The sequence below is a fragment of the Leptonotus elevatus genome, chromosome 3 (genome assembly GCF_054856555.1).
Source record: "Leptonotus elevatus isolate MCC_2025b chromosome 3, RoL_Lele_1.0, whole genome shotgun sequence".
Classification (NCBI taxonomy): Eukaryota; Metazoa; Chordata; class Actinopteri; order Syngnathiformes; family Syngnathidae; genus Leptonotus; species Leptonotus elevatus.
The window spans coordinates 29,722,367-29,742,586 of NC_141241.1; the positions used below are offsets into that span (position 1 = coordinate 29,722,367).

The window sequence follows — 20,220 nt, forward strand, 5'->3', positions numbered from 1 at the left end:
ATCGGTCACATGACCTGGAAGCTATTGAGCAAAAATACAAAAACAATTTTTTTAATAATTGGAGACCTAAAATGAAAAAAATAAGAGGTGGGCAACATCCAGAAGACATGCCACTATGATACAGCACTGATTTGGGGTCAATAACTCACGTGAACTGGAAGCTACTGAGCAAAAATTCTCATTTTTGTTGAAAAAAAATCATTAAAAATAAGTAGAGATCTAAAATGAAAAAATAAGAGGTGTGCAACATCCAGCAGACATGCCACTACGATGCAGCACTGATTTAGGGTCAATCGGTCACATGACCTGGAAGCTATTGAGAAAAAAATGCTCATTTTTGTTGAAAAAAAACCAGTTTTATAAACCTTTCCTTTCATTTTAGCTGAAACTCTTCTATCACACATCACACCTGACACTTTGCTCCACCCGTTCCAGCCTGCCTGCACACGCTTCTTCACTTCTTTTATACACTCTCCATTGCTCTGGACTGTTGACCCTAAATAATTAAAATCCTCCACTTTCTTGGTCTCTTCTCCCTGTAACCTCACTCTTTCACTTGAGTCCCTCCTATTCACACACAGATACTCCGTCTTGCTACGGCTAACCTTCATTCCCCTCCTTTCCAGGGCACACCTCCATGCCTCTAGCTTCTCCTCCACCTGCTCTCACTACAGATCACATTGTCATCTGCAAACATCATAGTCCACGGAGATTCCTGTCTAACCTTGTCTGTCATCCTGTCCATTACCATAGCAAATCCCTGATGTAGTCCCACCTCAACTTTGAACTCCTCCGTCAGACCTGCAGCACACCTCACCACTGTCTTACAGTCCTCATACATGTCCTGCACCACTTGAACTTACTTCTTTGCCACTCCAGACTTCCTCATACAAAAGCACAGTTCCTCTCTGGTCATAAACTTTTTCCAGATCTACAAAGACACAATGCAGCTCCTTCTGACTTTCTCTGTACTTTTCTATCAACATCCTCACAGCAAATACTGCATCTGTGGTACTCTTTTTTGTCATGAAACCATACTGCTGCTCACAAATGTTCACCTCTGCCCTCAGTCTAGCTTCAACTACTCATTCCCATAGCTTCATTGTGTGGCTTTATTCCTCTGTAGTTGCCACAACTCTGCACGTCTCGCTTGTTCCAAAAAACGGCCACCAGCACACTTTTCCTCCATTCCTCAGGCATCTTCTCACTATCTAAGATCCTGTTGAACAACCCAGTCAGAAATTCTACTGCTACCTCTCCTTGACACTTCCATACTTCAACAGGTATATCATCAAGACCGAGTGCCTTTCCACACGTCATCCTCTTCAATGCCCTTCTCACTTCATCCTTACTAATCTTTGCTACTTCCTGGTCCACAACAGTCACCTCTTCTACTCTTCGTTCGCTCTCATTTTCCCCATTCCTCATTTCCATCTTCCCATCACACTACTGGCATCTGTCAACACACTTCCATTCCTATCCTTTATTACCCTAACCCGTTGCACATCCTTCCCATCTCTGTCTCTTTGCCTTGCCAACCTGTATAGATCAGTCTCTCCCTCCTTTCTCTCCAACCTTATGCTGCATTTCCCTGTACTCCTGTCTACTTTCTTCAGTCCTCTGTGTCCCACTTCTTCTTAGCTAACCTCTGGATCCACTTCTGTACCTCCTCATTCCACCACCAAGTGTCCTTATCCCCTTCCCTTCCAGATGACACACCAAGGACTGTCCTACCTGTCTCCCTGATCACATTTGCTGTAGTTTTCCAGTCATTTGGAATAATCTCCTGACCATCCAGATCCTGTCTCAACTCCTTCCTGAAAGTCATACAACACTCTTCCTTTTCCAGCTTCCACCATTTTGTCCTCTGCTATGCCTTTGCCATCTTTGTCTTCCTCACCACCAGAGTCATCCTACACACTACCATCCTATGCTGTCTGGCTACACTCTCACTTACCACTACTTTGCAGTCGCTGATCTCCTTCAGATTACACCATCTACACACGATGTAGTCTACCTGTGTACTCCTACCTCCTCTCTTGTAGGTCACCCCATGTTCCTGCCTCCTCTGCAAGAAAGTATTCACGACAGCCATTTCCATACTTTTTGCAAAGTCAACCACCATCTGTCCTTCTGCGTTCCTCTCCTGGATACCAAACTTGCCCATCACCTCCTCATCACCTCTGTTTCCTGCACCAACGTGTCCATTGAAGTCTGCACCAATGACAAATCTCTCACTTCTAGGGATGCTCTGCATCATTTCATCTAGGTCAAACCAAATGTTTTCCTTCTCCTCCAGATCACATCCTACCAGTGGCGCATACCCACTAACAGCATTGATCATCACACCTTCGATTCCTAGCTTTAGGCTCATCACTCTATCTGACACTCTTTTTACCTCCAGGACGTTCCAAACAAACTTCTCCTTCACGATAACTCCTACTCCATTTCTCTTCCTATCTACACCATGATAGAATAAATTGAACCCTGCTCCTAAACTTCTAGCTTTGCTCCCTTTCCACCTGGTCTACTGAACACACGGTATGTCCACCTTCCTCATCTGCATCATGTCAACCAGCTCTCTACCTTTTCCTGTCATAGTTCCAACATTCAAAGTCCTTACTCTCAGTCATAGACTCTTGGTGTTCCTCTTCTCTTTCTTCCTACAAAAACAAATTCCTCCTCTCCTTCTTCGACCAACAGTATTCCGGGGTATGGAAGTCATATATTTGATTCGCATGTTTGATTTGGCCAAAGTTTTTATGTCGGATGCCCTTCCTGACACAACCCTCTGTATTTATCCGGGCTTGGGACCGGCACAAGAAGACACTGGTTTGTGCTCTCTCTCTCTCTATCTATCTATATATATATATATATATATATATATATAGATGATACAAATTTTGTTTTGGCCTCTTTCTTTTTACAGATCCAGTGTGGCACATGTGAGAGGTGGTACCACGAGTGTTTAGGCATTGGTGAAAAAATAATTAAAAAGAGCAAGGGCAGCAAAACTGTGGAAGTGCGACCTGTGCAAATAAATAATCATTTGATCACTGTGCGCCAATAAACATGTGCTTTGTAGTTTCTTTCATTTATTATTATTTATTTTTTTACAAAGGTTTTTTTAGCGGTCTAAATGAGTTTCCTTCCCTGGGTTTCTGGGCTCTCCCTAGACATTGGGTGAGAAGCTCGGTAATCCGGGAGGGACTCAGAGTAAAGACGCTGCTCCTCCATACTTGGCATGTCTGCTGGATGTTGTACACCTCTTTTTTTTTTCATTTTAGGTCTATTTTTAATGATTTTTTTTCAACAAAAATTGCATTATAGTGGCATGTCTGCTGGATGTTGCACACCTCTTATTTTTTCATTTTAGATCTCCTCTTATTTAATAATTTGTTTCCTGCAAAAATTAGCATTTTTGCTCAATAGTTTCCAGGTCATGTGACCTATTGACCCCAAATCAGTGCTGTATCATAGTGGCATGTCTGCTGGATGGTGCACACCTCTTATTTTTTCATTTTAGGTCTCCAATTATTTGAAATTATTATTATTATTTGTTTGTTTTTTTTAAAGCATTTTTGCTCAATAGCTTCCAGGTCATGTGACCTATTGACCCCAAATCAGTGCTGCATTGTAGTGGCATGTCTGCTGGATTATGCACACCTCTTTTTTATTTTTATTTTAGATCTCTATTCCTTATTAAAGATTTTTTTTCAACAAAAAATAGCATTTTTGCTCAATAGCTTCCAGGTCATGTGACCTATTTACCCCAAATCAGTGCTGCATCATAGGGGCATGTCTGCTGGATGTTGCACACCTCTTACGTTTTCATTTTAGGTCTCCAATTATTTTCAATTTTCAAAAAAATCAACAAAAAAAAGCATTTTTACTCAATGGCTTCCAGGTCACGTGACCTATTGACCCCCAAATCAGTGCTGTATCATAGTGGCATGTCTGCAGGATGTTGCACACCTCTTATTTTTTTCATTTTAGATCTTTAATTATTTTTAATGATTTTTTTTCCGCAAAAATGTGCATTTTTCTCAATAGCTTCCAGGTCATGTGACCTTTTGACCCAAAATCAGTACTACATCATAGTGGCATGTCGGCTGGATGATGCACACCTCTTTTTTCTCAATTTCAACCCTTCTATTATTTTCAATGAACTTAATACTGTACATATTAACGTTGCAACTCAATACCAGGTCATGGACCTTATCGGCTCCAAAAGAGTGCATACCCAATGAAATGTAAATGATTGATGTATTATACTGAATAAACTGTTTTCCATTTAAAAAAAAATAATAATAATCTGAAAGTAAAAGTAAACTGCTTGTCAGTAACATTTTATTTTGAAAATCTGACTTTTGTTTTGAAAACCGGATGTTGTTCTCCGTGCCAGTGTCCCTTTGCGCATACTACCATAAATCCTAGAAAAGTGCAAACAGAAAGGGCGAGCTTGAAATGAAGAGAGTTTGGCTTGACTCCGTAAAAAGAAGAGGCGGCTAGCTTTACCGCAGTGCATTGCTGGCAGTAAGTCTGATTCGTATCCAGTGAGGGTTGCACTGCCCCAAGGTTGCCCTTTGTCAACGATATTTTATGGACAGAATTTCTAGGTGCAGCCGAGGAGTTGAGGGAGTCCAGTTTGGTGGCCTCAGCATTGCATCTCTGCTTTTTGCAGATGATGTGGTGCTGTTGTCTTCTTCAGGCAGCAATCTCCAACTCTCGTTGCAGTGGTTCACAGCAGAGTGTGAAGTGGTTGGGATGAAAATCAGCACCTCCAAATCTGAGACCACGGACAATGTTGTGATTGTATTATTGTTAGTGTTTTATATTATGTTTATGTTTTATTTTATGTTTCTGTAAAGCACTTTGTGACGGCTACGGCTGTGTCGCTATATAAATAAAGGTTAATTGACTTAAACTGCATGGAGATGCAGAATAGAATAACACTTTCTGAATTCAAGATGAGAGCCAGATTCAATGAAAACGGCACTCTTCCTGTTCATTTTGTTCACCAGTAAACCTTACATTGAAAAGAAAAAAAAATTATATATATTTTTTTTAAAGAAGGGTTCTGTGAATGTGCATAGGAAACTGATGGGGTTCAGCGCCTCCAACAAGGTTAAGTACCAATGAGTTAAGGTGTGCAACCAGCACAAACCCCATCAAGTCAAGTCATCTTTATTTATATAGCGCTTTCAAACAACCTTAGCTGTCACAAAGCGCTTTACAGAAACACAACATAAAAGCAAACATAACATGAAACATCAGTTAATTTGTGCCAAAAAGTAATTTTTTTAAATAGATTTTGCAATGGACTCTACAACATTCTAGTAAAACCAGCTGAACCTTATGGCAAAGCTTGGTTAAACTGATTAAACACATTCTGAGGCATTTTATATAACCCTGAAACAATCGCTGCACCTTTTGTGACTTATTATCAGAAATAGGCGATGGCCACTGTCTGGTAAAGACTTTTGCAAAACAATACTTTTCACACTAGAATGTTGGTATGTTCAAAATTATTCCTTAAGGGTGAACATATGGGTTTAGAGGCATGAATGATGTTATTTGATTTCAGAGAGCTGGATCAATTTTTAAGCAAACAGTAACCATAACAATAAATTTGGTATGAAAGTGAGCTGAAAACAGGACTATTGTATCAAAATTAGATTTCTTTAATCAAATCAAGAAGAAAAAGTGTCATTGTACAATAATTTAAGACGAAAGGAAGTCAAGGAGCTATAATCTTTTCTCTTTTTGGCGGGTGCCATCTTGAATTTGATGCATACTGTCCACTAGTAGGCAAAACCTACTTGTATCCATGGATATCTAACACTCTGCCAAAAATGTTAAAGTTTTCAAGAAGTGCACAATCTTCATGATTTTGCACAAATTCCCTCCTAGCTATCAGGTCAGTGCTACAGTTTATTCATGTGGTAATTGTATCAAATGATAAGCAGCTAGTTGTCACTGCCAGTTGCCTCATCCATTGGATTAGTACTCTACTTTCACTGACTCCTTGAAACTACATGCATGTTCGTTAAGCTAATATAATGATAATGATGATGCCTGCTCTGCTTTTCTTTTCTGTACCTCATTCTTTTCCCATAGTGTCAGCTCCGGTTTCTCCTGCTCCAATTTCTGAGAACGGTCCACCACAAAGTAGATGATGTAGATGCTGCCGGCAAGAGACATCAGCACCAGGATATTGGCTAACAAACGCAGACTGATCAGAACGGCTCTGAAGAAATACACAGAAACGTGGTTTTGTAATACAGTTTCAAAAGTCAACATGGGGAGTTAATAGTGACTCATGTTGTAATCATATGTATATAAGTACTGTACTGTAGTATTTTTCATATTAAATGTTGCATCAAAATGTATCAGAAGAAGTACAACAAAAACTCATTTTGTAACAGATGAAATACGACAGGATACCTACAGACTGGTATCTTTCTTCTTTTCCTGTTCTTCAACAATGGCTTCCTGTAATGAAAACACTGACTGTGAATGTTGGAGTATAAAATGCAACATAATCTTATATTATCAATATATTGAGAACAATTATTGAACAGTCTGACCCTGATGTTGTTGACGATTGCTGCTCCTTTGCTCTCTGCAGCCTCTGGATTTCCAATCAAGTAATCCCAAGCACAAAATACCCTCCAGCAGAATGTGAAGTTTTCATCAGAAGCACTGGCTAGACTTAGTCGGGAATTCTTGGCCATTCTAAATAAATATTATGACAGTTAAAAGGATCGCAAATAGGTAGTAGAAAAATACTGTAAATGTTTCTTTCACATTACCATAAGGCTAGAAAATACAGTATAATTGAAGGAATGACTATGAGTGACAAAGAACTGTGATTGGTGAGAAATATAAAAAGGCTTTCGCTTAGAGATACGACAGAACCTCCAAAGTCAAACATGATTCATTCTCCAAATCAAAGTACTCTTTGCACAACCATAATGCAAAACCACATTATTATACTGTGACACTGGCAAGTTGCTTGAGTTTCAAAACTATTTTCCCCATAGGAACCAATGTAAATTGAATTAATTCCAGCAACAAACTGTCACATTAACTGTATATAAACAACTAACAGCTATTAGAAAACGGTATAGTGGAGCTGGTAAATGAGGATTTTGGGTAGAAATCTGCACTTTGTGATACAAGCATGGTATTTGGCATGAATGTTGCTGTGGAAATGTTCTAGCTTTGGAACTACTTGCCTCCTGATTTCCGCAATTCACCCTCCTTGACCAGTTTCAAATCCAAACTAAAAACTCACCTATTTAAGATCGCCTACACAATATAACCACACTGCTCTTGATATTTTATTAGTTTTTTTTAGTCATAAATATATTTTAGCTGTAGAATTTTGTTTTAAATGTAGTTTTTTTGTAACTGTTGTACAGCGTCATACAGGGTCTTGAAAGGCGCTTACACATTTAAGGAATTATTACTATTATTATTAAAGGCTACTTGACTCACTGAGCCATTTAGTAGTAGTAAAAAGTTAATATTTTGTCCAGAATAAATTTGATAGCATCATTATTTTACTTATACAATCGGGTAAAAGTGGGCCAGAAGTACATTCCGGTAATTCGGGACTGGAACGATCCGGAACGGTGCTTTGGTCCGAAAATATGATGACAACTGTCAAAACTCCATGTTCACTCCAAGCCATTTTCAAGTAACCCCCTCAGCTCCCAGTTGTTGTACTGGATTTTGACAGATTTTGCAAGGCCCACAGAATATTATATTCTATTGCTATAAAAACATGGAACCTACCAAAAGAAAGATTTGTCTCCTCTTTCATCAGGAAAAAAATATATATTTCTATCTGTTTCCGTTTTGCAGCAATTACCATTAGAATATAGCCAAGTTTAATCATTATTCACAAATCTGTTTAGAGCTATGGGTAAATGAGCTACATGGCCCTGGTTGATCAATCACGATCACTTAACTTCCAGGTTTTATGAAAAAGGTCTATGCCTCTCGCATTACTAGCCAAATTGTCGAAAAAATGTATTTATGACCGGGTTGGCGGGTGTTAATTTAGAGTCCTGTATACATCAAAGCAACAGATTCTCTACAACGCGTAGATCACATTTCTTAATTTCAGATGGACACTCACTGAGTTTAGCAAAAGTAGCTGAAGTAGTGATGTATGCTGGCCAATAGATGGCAGTGTAGCCTCAAGGGACCGGGGTTTCGGGATTGTCAGAGATTATTCTAGAAGTCAGTACAAAATAAAGCAGCCAGTGGATGCTAGCATGAAACGCAATGTGAATGCTTCTTCTTCGCACACAAGAACATTACATGGTAATGTGGGGTTTTGCAACACAGCAAAATGGATGCAGTATAACCGCCAGGTCATTTGAAATTGACTGGAAACGTGGATGCAAGTTGGAGGACTTTCAAGCAGCAATCTTTGCTCTACCTCGCGACTATCGGAAGGGAGAGAAGAGCAGAGGGTAGGAAAATAGCCTTACTGCTCACCATTGCCGGTCTGGAGGCAATAGAAGTCTTCAACACCTTTGTGTTTGCACAACCCGAAGATAAAGATAATTTTGAAGAGGTCTTGAAAAAATTTGATGAACACTGCATGACAAAGAAAAATGAAACATACGAGAGGTATGTCTTTCGCTCACGCTTGCGGCAACAGGAAGAGTAAATTGATCATTTTCTTACAGACCTCAAGATTGAAGCACAGTCATGTAATTTTGGCGATCTCAGAGACTCTATGATAAGAGACCAAATAGTGTTTGGTACAAATGATAAGATGCTAAGAGAAAAGCTGCTGAGGGTGACAGACCTCACGTTGGACAGTGCTATAAAACTATGCCAAGCTAGTGAAATTGTGAGGAAACACGTGCTCGCTTTCGGAGAACCTGACCATGGTGAGCTGCAACAAGAAAATTTGGCTGTGGATGCGGTGTTAATGAAAGGAAAACACCCTAGCAAATATAATGGTAGTGACACCAGGAATAAAAACAAGGAGAAAGATGTGTTCAGTTGCAAAAGATGTGGAGAAACACATGGACCAAGACAATGCCCTGCATATGGAAAGACGTGCTAAATGTAAAGGAAAAAATCATTACGCTAGAATGTGTCTATCCAGGAAAGAATGTACAGTGCAGCAGGACTCAGATGACAGTGACAATTTGAGTGAAACATTTTTCATAAAGATGGTGTCACCTGATGAAGATGCCAGTTATTTGCCTGCAAGGAAACATGGTCCCAAACAGCCTGTAAATGCAGTATCAAGTGACAAAAGGACAGCTCCGCTCATGTTTAATGGGACAATAGTGACCTTTAAAATTGATATAGGTGCCAAAACAAATTTAATCAGCGAGAAAGATTTCAAGACACTCACAGTGAAGCCAAAAAGCCATACTGAAAAAGCCACGCCCCTGAAGGCTTATAATCAGCTCATACATACAAAAGGTGGCTACAAACTTAAAGTGACAGCAAAAGGCAAACATCACAACCTGTTATTTACTATTGTGCCAGATGGACATGAGTCACTTTTTGGTGAGAAAGCATCAGAAGACCTAGGTCTCGTAAAGAGATTATATCAGATAAACACTGACAACATGGAAGTTGTTAAATAAGGAAAAAAAACCAGAGCAGCAACCCAGCGAGAGCAGTAAAAACATCGTGGACAAGTTTCAGTCTGTCTTCAAAGGACATGGTACATTGCCTTACATGTACAAAATTCAGCTCAAATATGATGCCAGGCCAGTAGTGCATGCCCCAAGGAGAGTACCAACGCCACTCAGAGCTGGCTTTAAAATAGAGCTTGAAAGAATGACTCAAATGGGCGTCATTGAGCGTGTAGAAGAGCCCACTGATTGGGTGAACTCCATCACTTGTGTCAAAAACAATACAGCTGCTTTAAGAGTCTGTATTGATCCCAAAGACTTAAAGGAAAACATCAAAAGAAAACACAACGAAATTCCAAAACGAGAAGAAATTTTGAGTGACATGACTGGTGCTAAGTTCTTTAGCAAACTGGATGCCTCTCACGGGTTCTGGCAGCTGAGGCTTGACCCAGAAAGCAGCAAGTATACCACGTTTAACACACCGTTTGGGTTACTGTTTCTTGCGGCTACCCTTTGGCATTAAATCAGCCCCTGAGATCTTCCATAGAGCAATGGAGTCTATGATAGAAGGGCTTGACGGCACCAGAGTCTAACATCGATGATTTGGTAGTGTGGGGCAAAACAAAACAACAACATCCTCAAAGGTCGGAGAAGCTCTTGGAAAGAATAAAAATGAATGGATTAAAACTGAACAGAGACATGTGTCTCTTTGGAGTCACAGAGATGACCTTCTTAGGAGACAAGGTGACAAGTGAAGGGGTGGAGCCTGATTTGACGAAGGTGCAAGCCATCTTGGACATGCCCGTCCCCACAGACAAAAAAAGGTGTGTTCCGATCCATGGGAATGATCAACTTTCTAGGTAAATTCTGAATCTTTCCTCCAAGACAGCGGGCCTCAGGGAGTTGCTACAGCACAACACATTTTTTGAGTGGACTGCTCGACATGAAAAGGAGTGGAAAAAGATAAAGGAAACTGTGCGTCAGTGTTCGCATTCTTTGACCCATCTAAACCGACTAAAATCTCCACAGATGCCTCCAAAGATGGCTTGGGTGCTGTGCTGCTTCAAATGCATTAGGACAAATGGCAAACAGTAGCATATGAATCGAGAACGATGACGGATACCGAACAACGCTATGCCCAAATTGAGAAAGAAACTTTGGGTTTAGTATTTGGCTATGGGAAGTTCCATAGTTATGTCTATGGATTACCAACTTTTACTGCAGAGACTGACCACAAACCACTAATATCCGTCCAGAAAAAGAACCTGAATGATATGTTTGACCAGAATATAGCGCATGATGATGGTGCTGCAGAGGTACGATTTCAATCTGATCTACACACCAGGGAAGTAAATTGTGCTAGCTGATGCTTTATCATGAGCACCAGCTCCAAGCAGGAATGTCCTTGCCAGTCCTGTCACAGATGAAGTGGAAACACACATTGACATGGTGAATGCCACACTGCCCACATCAGATGTCATGTTGCAGCAAATTGTACAGGAAAAGGCCCAGGATCCTATCCTACAGAAAATGTCTCATTGTGTCCAACATGGTTAGAGAAAAGGAGTCTGTCCAGGTTTCTATCCAGTGCGAACAGATTTGTGAATGACTGATGGACTGCTGCGACAAAATAGGCTAGTCATACCACAATTCATGCACCAGGACTTCTATGTATACATGAGGGACACCTGGGTGTGGAAAAATGTAAAATGAGGGCAATGGAGGCAGTTTATTGGCCAGGCATTAACAAAGACATAGAAGAGATGATACAGAATTGTGAAACATGTTGTCAAGAGACTGGTAAAAAAGGTTAGCGACTGTGGTCCTGATCCGAATCTGTCTTTGCTGTATTATCGTGCTGCAGCTTTGGAGTGTGGATCATCTCCGACCACACTTCCATTTATTCCAGAGCACAAGAATAATGAAAACATTGAGCTGAATGCCAAAATGATGAAGCTTAAGCACAAACAGAAATTCAAATATGACAAAACTGCAAAACATCTTGCACCTCTACAGGAAGGAAATGTGAGGATTGAGGGACCTTGAGCGTTGGTACGGAAAGGCGGTGGTCCTTGAGGAAGTCAGCCCCAGATCTTTTTATCGAGACGGAGAATGGACAAGTCCTTAAAAGTAACAGGAGAAGAAAATGTGTGATGTTGAGAGTCAACCTGAGGGAGGCTCAGGGAGCTGGATCGGAACAGCAAGAGGAAGCTGCATCTGATGTTCATCGTGATGTGCTGTCCTCACCAGCCTCAATGACTGCATCACTCAGACGATCTACCCGACGACGGAGGCCACCTGAGAAGCTTATTGAACATGTTTAAGCTTTCATTTATTTATGTAAAAAAACAACAACATCAGTTCTGGTCGCTCGCTATATAGGTCACACGTACGTACGCCATGGTTACGTTTCGCGCGGCAACTACTCACCGCGGCTGTGCGGCCAACAATACTGTTCTCTGGCCCACCTTTCCAAGTCGTGCAAAACTGGGGATCCGAACCGTACTCAGGCGCGGATCGATAGCGCTCACACTACCGGACTTTAGCAGCAAGCGTGCTTGGGCACGGTACAATGGCCCTAGTGTGAGTGCGCCCTAAGAGACTGAAGTGTGTCTTCTGCCCAGATTTAGTCATGACTGTATAACTTCCTCATTTCCTCAGTTGAGCTCTGTTCTGTGGCCAGATGTGTCCTTGAGTGATATTGCATATCTCTGCACGCCCGGTTTATCAGTTAACCTTGCTGAACTGTTTACTGCAAACTTTGTGGTACCGCCCTTCTGGTAGTATAAGAATGCTGTAAGTCCTCTGTAACTTCGCACTTGTGATCTGCTACAGCCATTGTCTATAACCCATTTGTGCCCGGAATATTCTGCAAATAAAAGCTTTGAAGGAACTGTTCATCGTCTCCAGCCTGTATTCGGATAACCAAAATTCTCACTACCCGAAATTAAACGAACACGCGGAGGAAAAAGCATCCTCCAACAATTGGTGACCCCAACGTGATTTCGGACTGAGGTGTTGGTCGACAGACAGAACATCGGGCGCCCAACAAATTGACAAGGTAAGAGGACATTTATCCTCCAAATTGATCTTCTGTCTGTTGGCTGAAATCGAGGTAGGAATTACGCTTTGAATTGGTATTCTAAAAAGATAAATTGTGGCTGGATGAACAGTGAAATGCGCAATTGTAATTTTATTTTAGGAGAGGTTGTTTCGTTCTGTCAAGTATCCTACAAACTAGAATTCCTCCAAAAAATAAGATTATTTTAACAATACTTTTGAAGAAAAATGAATCGGGTGTTCACCTTTGGAATAAAGATTCGAGTACCCTGGTAGGATATCGGGTACTTCTGTATAAGAGGATCGAGTGCTTTTGCTAAATTAAGGTTTGAGTACTTTTGTTTGAGTAGTATCGAATTCTTGTAAGATAACAAAGAGGTTCGAACATTTAAAAAATTAAAAAATAATAAAAAAGGAGCGAGAGAGAGGGGAGTCGATTTAAAACAAAATGGAGGGAGAGTTTGATAGGGAAAGTGAATGGTTAGATTTGCGGCAAATACCAAACCATTCTGAACAAGTGTTGCTAAGTGAACAAGTGAAGAATGCATGTGATGTGTGCGTGGGAGGATTGCCTGAAAAGGAACGAGAGAGTGAGAAAGAACAGTTAAAAAAATGGATGAGGAAGTGTTGCGAGAATGGATGGTTTCCTCCAATGTCTTCAACTGCGTATTTGGTGACATTAATGGGAAAAACGGAAAAAGCTTGTGTTAAAAGAGCAGCGGCTCTAAAATTGGAAGTGAAAAAAACGAACAGGTTGTCTCCAAAAGGTAGAAAGGTGAGAGAGAATGCTAAGAAAGTTGTGGAAATGAAAGCGAGAGCAAGAATGATGGCGATGGGATGTGCGTTAAAGTTGTCCCGTTTGGCTGCCAAGGAAGAGCAGAACCGTGCCCTCCGCGCTGAATAAGAAGCAGCCCGACTGAAAAGAGAACAGGAAGTTGCTGTCAACGCTGCGGAACACGCAGCTAGAGGCCCTTCGAATGGGGAAGTGGAAAACAGGTTGTACATTCCTCAGTTACAGAATCAAGTAGCAGAATTAAAGTGTCATGTCCAGAATCTTTCAGGTGCCCACCCTGACTCAGTTCTGGACCGAACCAGAGGTCCTGAAGACCCCGAAGAATCTTCTGAAGGTCCAGCTTTTCCTCCTCATCGGCCTGTGACTCGTTCCCAAATCTTGCAAGCACCCATGTTAGCCAAAGTTGACCCGTCCACTGGTAACTCTGCTATATTTTACAAACCTTTCTCTCCCACTGATGTAAGTGTGTTGATGCAGAAACTTCCGCCTATATAATCTGGTGGTGCCAATTGGCTTCAAGCAGTGCAGAGAGCGGTTACGGGACAAATGTTAACAGCTGGTGACATCCGTGTTCTTCTTACACAATCATGTCCGCTTTCACAGTTGAACACTCTAATGCAAAATTCAGGTTTCTCTTCTCTCCCCGATAATCAGGCTCTTACGCGAGAAAATTACTTAACCTTGCCTACAGCCTTAGACGCTTTGTTTCCCCTCCCTGAGTGTGTCATTTCAGATTTAGTGTTTGCTCCCAAAGCAGATGAGGAGGCCGCGGCTTTTGTTGATCAGGCCCTCACTGATTACACTCTGAATTCGCAAGTGTTACGAGCAGCCAATTTGAAGGGCGTTCCCAAGTCTGTGGCACAGGCCATGGAGGCCAATCCAGATCTTGGTGGTTGTCACATCTTAAACATCATTTGAGGAGACATGCTAAAGAAAAAGAGTCTAAGGTAGACAAACACAAAAGTACAGAAACACAACTTGCTATGTTGCAGTTGCAAAATCTGAAAAAGCAGGAAGAAGCCGCTCTTGCTGTGATCTCATCTCCCTCTGTCGGTTCCGAGTGCATGATGTATCAAGCAGGTTCATTCATGGGTCAAGGTGCGCCCCTGGTGGCCATAACATGTGCTTCAATTGTTGACGGCCTGGTCATTGGGCCCGCGATTGCAGACAGCGACCTCAAGCATCTGGATGGAGAGGCAGAGGCCAACAACCTGCACGTGGCTACAATCGAGGAGGCTACAACCAACCCCAAGGGAGAGGATATCCTGCACAGCACCAGCAGCAACCGCAGCAGCAACAAGGATATTCCCCGGTGCCAAACCAACAGTATCTGGTTGAAATTTTTTATCCCTGTTGCCATGGTGTTACTTTTTATCTTGTGTTGCCTCGGATGCGTTATTCCTCTTTTGCGAGCTTCATTGTTGCGTGCTTTTGCTTCTTGTTCTACTGGTAAGATGATGATGTCCAATCTTTCCACACAACCCTTGCTTAATGTTGCGCCAGCCGTCTGCGACGATGACGCCGCTGGTACCTTTCTTTAATTTAGTTAATTTCATGTGTCGGACTCTTTCGAGTCCCTTTCTTTAATTTTGTTCATTTCATGTGTCGGACTCGTTCGAGTCCGAAAGGGGGATTGAAGTGTGTCTTCTGCCCAGATTTAGTCATGACTGTACAACTTCCTCATTTCCTCAGTTGAGCGCTGTTCTGTGGCCAGATGTGTCCTTGAGTGATATCGCGTATCTCTGCACGCCCGGCTTATTAGTTAACCTTACTGAACTGTTTACTGGAAACTTTGTGGTACCGCCCTTCTGGTAGTATAAGAATGCTGTAAGTCCTCTCTAACTTCACACTTGAAGTGATCTGCTACAGCCATTGTCGGTAACTCATTTGTGCCCGGAATATTCTGCAAATAAAAGCTTTGAAGGAACTGTTCATCGTCTCCAGCCTGTATTCGGATAACCAACATTCTCACTACCCGAAATTAAGAACACGCGGAGGAAAAAGCATCCTCCAACAAGACTCATGGTGTTTAGAGAGAATATTGGTCTTGTGTTGCGTTTGTCTGTTTGGAAGGGGGATGTGGTGATGTATGCTGGCCAATAGATGGCAGTGTAGCCTCAAGGGACTGGGGTTTCCGGGATTGTCAGAGATTATTCTAGAACGCAGTACAAAATAAAGCAGCAAGTGGATACTAGCATAAAAGGCAATGTGAATTCTTCTTCTTTGCACACAAGAACATTACAGCTGAGGTTTCATTGCAAACATTCCTTGTTTGACATGCAGTCTTTTCCCCTTTGCCATTGAACCCTGATACCACATGACATTCAGAAAACGCATGTAAGAATAGTATGCCATCTGTTTTTTCTGGTGCCAAAGAAGATGCAAGGTCATGGATTGGGATCAATCAAGTGTACTTTCCCTTGCCTAAGACCCCCCAAATTTTCTCCATGCCCACTGCAGAGAAAGATGACATGAATTGTTCATTCATTTGAGGCATTCATTTAGTTTATTACGCTACGTTCACACTGCAGTTCTTAATGCTCAATTCCAATTTTTGGGTGAAATACGATTTTTCTGAGTAAGCATTCAGATTACCCATTAATTGCGACCTCAGTCTGTGTGCTGTGTGGACGTAATGCGTCCCCAAAGTGACCCGCAAGCGCAGAAGAAGATACAACGTGCTGTGTTTGCGGAAGTAAATATGTATGGTCCAGTGTGTCAGGGCCACAGACTTTTATAAGTCTGTCATCAGGGCTTGTATTTTTCCCATCATGATCTCATATCTACAGAGGAGTGATGCGGGAAGAGGTAGAAATAAAATTTTGTGAAAATGAGGCGAGCCTGTTCGAGCTCCTTAACTCACGGCGACCTCTTCTTTTTTTCCTCCCTAACAATGACGTCATGTCATTGCCGCACGTAATAAATGAGCCGTCTGCGTGGCTTAATTATTAATATCACCACCACAAATGTCATCTTTTTACTTCATGTTTCAAGTAGGATTAAATTAAAGTCAAACATAAAGTCACAACTGTTACTTGGAACAACTTTGCCGGTTCCCGTATGTGATGTCTCCCGAGCCGTGCAGACCTCAAGGGTGCGTCAAGCATAAATCAAGCATCACGCTTAATGCCCCCGCCCGCGTGGAGTGCATATTGCACTTTTGATAATGTCATATATGCGACCTGGCCATTCAGACTGCGGTCGCATTGCAAAAATTTGGATATATATCCGATCTAAGACCACATATAAGAGTGACCCAGGTTAGATATGAAAAAATTGGTATTGAGCCGTTCAGACTGACATAAAAAAGTCAGATATAGGTCGCATTTGGGCAAAAAAAAATCTGATCTGGGTCGCATTTGCCTGCAGTGTGAGGGCCTTAGTCATCTCGCAGATTTGAAATGTCATCCTCTTCTTCAGATGAGAAGCATTCTCCACTTTCGGAACATTTGCGGACGTGTCATAAGGTGGAAGTATTTTTTTTAATTCATGGGTTTACATAATTTGACTTTTTCTTGTGTTATTTTGTTGTATTTTGTCTTGCTGTGTTTTGTTTTAGTTGCAGTGCATTTGTTTTTTTATGGACTTCCAACCTAATTCACACCTAATGAACCACGATTGCCTGCACCTGTGCAGCTCTGTCCCACCCCTACTGGGTTGTCTTTTTAACGAATCGAAGGCTTGCGCAATGGCTTTTTAAAGACTCAGGTAGATGGACATGGGGAAAAAGGGAGGAAACGGACAGAGGGACATGGGGAACAGACAGACGAACAAGGAGCGGACAAGTTGAGGGACAGGGGAACAGGAGAGAGGACCGTGGACAGTGGACGACAGACCGGCCGGCTAAGAGGGCAAATGACGACAAACTGTTTGGGGGCAGTGGCAAGGACTGAAAGGTGTTCCATCATTACACGACCACAGCGGTTGGGCGAGAAGCCCTGTCTGGGCTGTGAGTATCTTTCAGCAAGTGACACCTGGTGGCCCAGCGAGGACCACAACAGCAGCACACGGATTTTTTTCCCTTGTACTGCCTCCTATCCTTGTCTCTGTAGGCCCTGCCTAACCGTAGTGACAGGATCACCCGAGGAGCTGCGGATTAACGAGTCAAGGCCGGGCCCCCGCCGAAAATGACTTCCGCTATCATAGCTGCGTCCCTGAGGAGAAGGTTAGCACTCTCTCGTCTTAAAAAAGGAGACTGATTTTAACTCCCTCTCTCCTTTAGATTTTTTTATTGTTTTATTTTGGTTTTTAAAATCTTCTCTTGCAAAACTCAAATAAATAGTCACCGAAATACTTGAAATGAAAAAAATTCAGGAGTTGAAGAAAGAGACACAAGAAAAAGATCAACGCATTGTCACCTTGGAACAAAAAGTGGATGACTTTGAACAGAATCTTTGAATCAACGATGTGATGGTTACAGGTATCCAGATTAGACCGTGCCGCAGCCCTCGGGCGAGAGCTGCGGCCAGCACAAGTGAAGTTGATTCTGACTAAGCTTCAGCGAACGAGACTGTCGAACAGCAAGTGACAACTCAACTCAGAGATTTGGGATTAATTGTGGATCCAGCGCACATTCAGATGTGCTTTTCGCTTCCAACTGGGGGCACCTATAGAATTAACCCACTGGCATGCAGTGAATCCGAATATTAACCCTTAGTGCCCATTGGAGGTGAATCTTGAGGAGTTGGTGATTACGGTGTCGTTTGATGTAGTCTGCTCAATCCTGCTGGCAGCAACTGGGTTCCTGACTATAAAAACACATGGACATTTGTTGTAACGTGCAAGGCTGTCGTGATAATGTTGTATTGTGGCTGCAATGTATCTGCTGTAAATAGTTACAATGGTGTTGGTGAACATGGTTTTGGGTTGCGGCTAGCGGGGGCTACTCAGCTGGGTGGGCTGGCCTTGGTGAGCGCTCAGGAGTATCAAGATCTAAGCATCATCGAATGCTGGCAACAGTGGTGGCTAACCTGACCAGAATGGAGTGAACATTGCTTTGGACGCAATGAGCAGAATGCAAGCCGATCTACTCTTCTGGAAGCCACAACATGTGTGAAAGCTGATCCAAGGTCAGCGAAGCCGCTACTGGTGAACGGGCATGCGCTCGCCTTGGCTGATCGCCTGTTTGGGTGGGCCCGTTGGTGGTGTCCGGGAACCAATTTAACAATTCCAAATGATTGGTACTAGCTGCCATTTATACATAGACATTACTCAAGATGAACTGAGCGAGGAGTGTACAGACTTAAGTCTTGGATTGATAACGATATGAATCAATGACTATCATAATCAATGTATATGTCTGATGTGTATAGTAAGAATCGATGGGGGCGGGTTACTAATAACCTGCTGCTTGAAATTGCAATAAATTACCAAAAAACTGACTGAGTTATTACGCCCCATGTGTCTTGCTCCCTTTCGGAGGGGAAGATATCCGAAGTTATTCTGAAATAAGTAATTGATTCTGCATCCCACTTCAATATGAGCTTCTCTTTCAAAGTAGCTGAGGGTGTATAGTTATAGCTCAGAAACTGTGTCAATTTATAGTCTGAATGTAGTCCATACTATTCTAGGGTGGAAAATAACTGTATCAGGGACTGCTCTGAATCTGATATGTACACCAATACATCCTCTGCAAACAATGCTAATTGTTGTTCCCCTCCTCAAACTACTATTTCCTTGATATCTTTATTACTTTTAATCCATTGGCTCAACGGCTCTATAAATATATCAAATAAGAAGGGGCTTAGTGGACACCCCTGCCTTGTTACTCGTTCTAGAACAAAAAACTGTGACAGTCCCCCATTTACTTTTATTTGTACCCGAGGATACGAATAAAGATTTTGTAATGTCCTAATAAAGGTATCATGGAATCAAAATTTCTCCTAGACTCCAAATAAAAAGGGCCAATTTACGGAATTTAATGCTTTTTCAGCATCCAGCCCTACCAACACTGCCTCCAAATTGACCTCCTTTATATAGCTGATTTTATGTTAAGTCCTTCTAATAATGTCTTGAGTCTGTCTCCCACGTATAAAACCTGTCTGGTCTAGGTCAATAATTCCTGGTAGTATTTTCTCCAATCTTCTACCTGGTATATGGGTAAATATTTTGTAATCCTGATTCAGGACACTCACCGGTCTATAATTACTACATTCATCCCCATACCTTCTCTCCTTTGGGATCAGCGATATCACTGCTTCCCTTCAGGAGGGGAGGGACAGCATTTCCCTCCAATATCCAATTGAATGTTGACTGTAGCATAGGAATCACTGACGTCACCATACTTCTATACCATAACCCGAAAAAACCATCTGGTCCGCTGCCTTGTTAGGCTAAAGGTTTGCTATAGCCGAACTTTGTTCTTTCTCTGAAATTCTGGCTATAGGACTATTTTTCTGCTTGTTAGTCAATTGGGGGAAATGTTAATTTCCTTCCAAAAGTCATTCAATCCCTCCCCTGAAACCCGAGGTTGGGTATATAATTTTTGATAATATTGTTTAAAGGAATTTTGTATTTCATTAATTTATAATGCATAATTTTTGAGACTGGATTTTTTTTACTTTGTGTATTGCTCCTCTCGTTGTTTTTTCAGTCTATATGCTAGTAATTTATTAGCTTTCCCGCCCCCCTCATAGTATTTTTGCTGTGAAAATAATTTTCTTTTGTATGTCCTTTTGATAAGATCTCATTTATTTTATTCTTTTTCACCCTGATCTGTTCTCCAACCATTGCATCATTATCTTCATC

General features: G+C 41.7%; 1 protein-coding gene across 4 annotated transcripts in view; it reads right to left on the reverse strand.

The window, feature by feature from the left end:
- tmc3 (transmembrane channel like 3) overlaps positions 1 to 20,220 on the reverse strand; it is a 191,466-nt gene that overhangs the window by 64,854 nt on the left and 106,392 nt on the right. For all 4 annotated transcript variants that reach the window (XM_086071899.1, XM_086071898.1, XM_086071900.1 and 1 more), the window contains 3 exons: positions 6,591 to 6,738; positions 6,452 to 6,495; positions 6,103 to 6,250 (listed from right to left, as the gene is read on the reverse strand). In XM_086071899.1, coding sequence (XP_085928025.1) covers positions 6,103 to 6,250; positions 6,452 to 6,495; positions 6,591 to 6,738 — 340 coding nt within the window. The remainder of the gene's footprint in view (positions 1 to 6,102; positions 6,251 to 6,451; positions 6,496 to 6,590; positions 6,739 to 20,220) is intronic.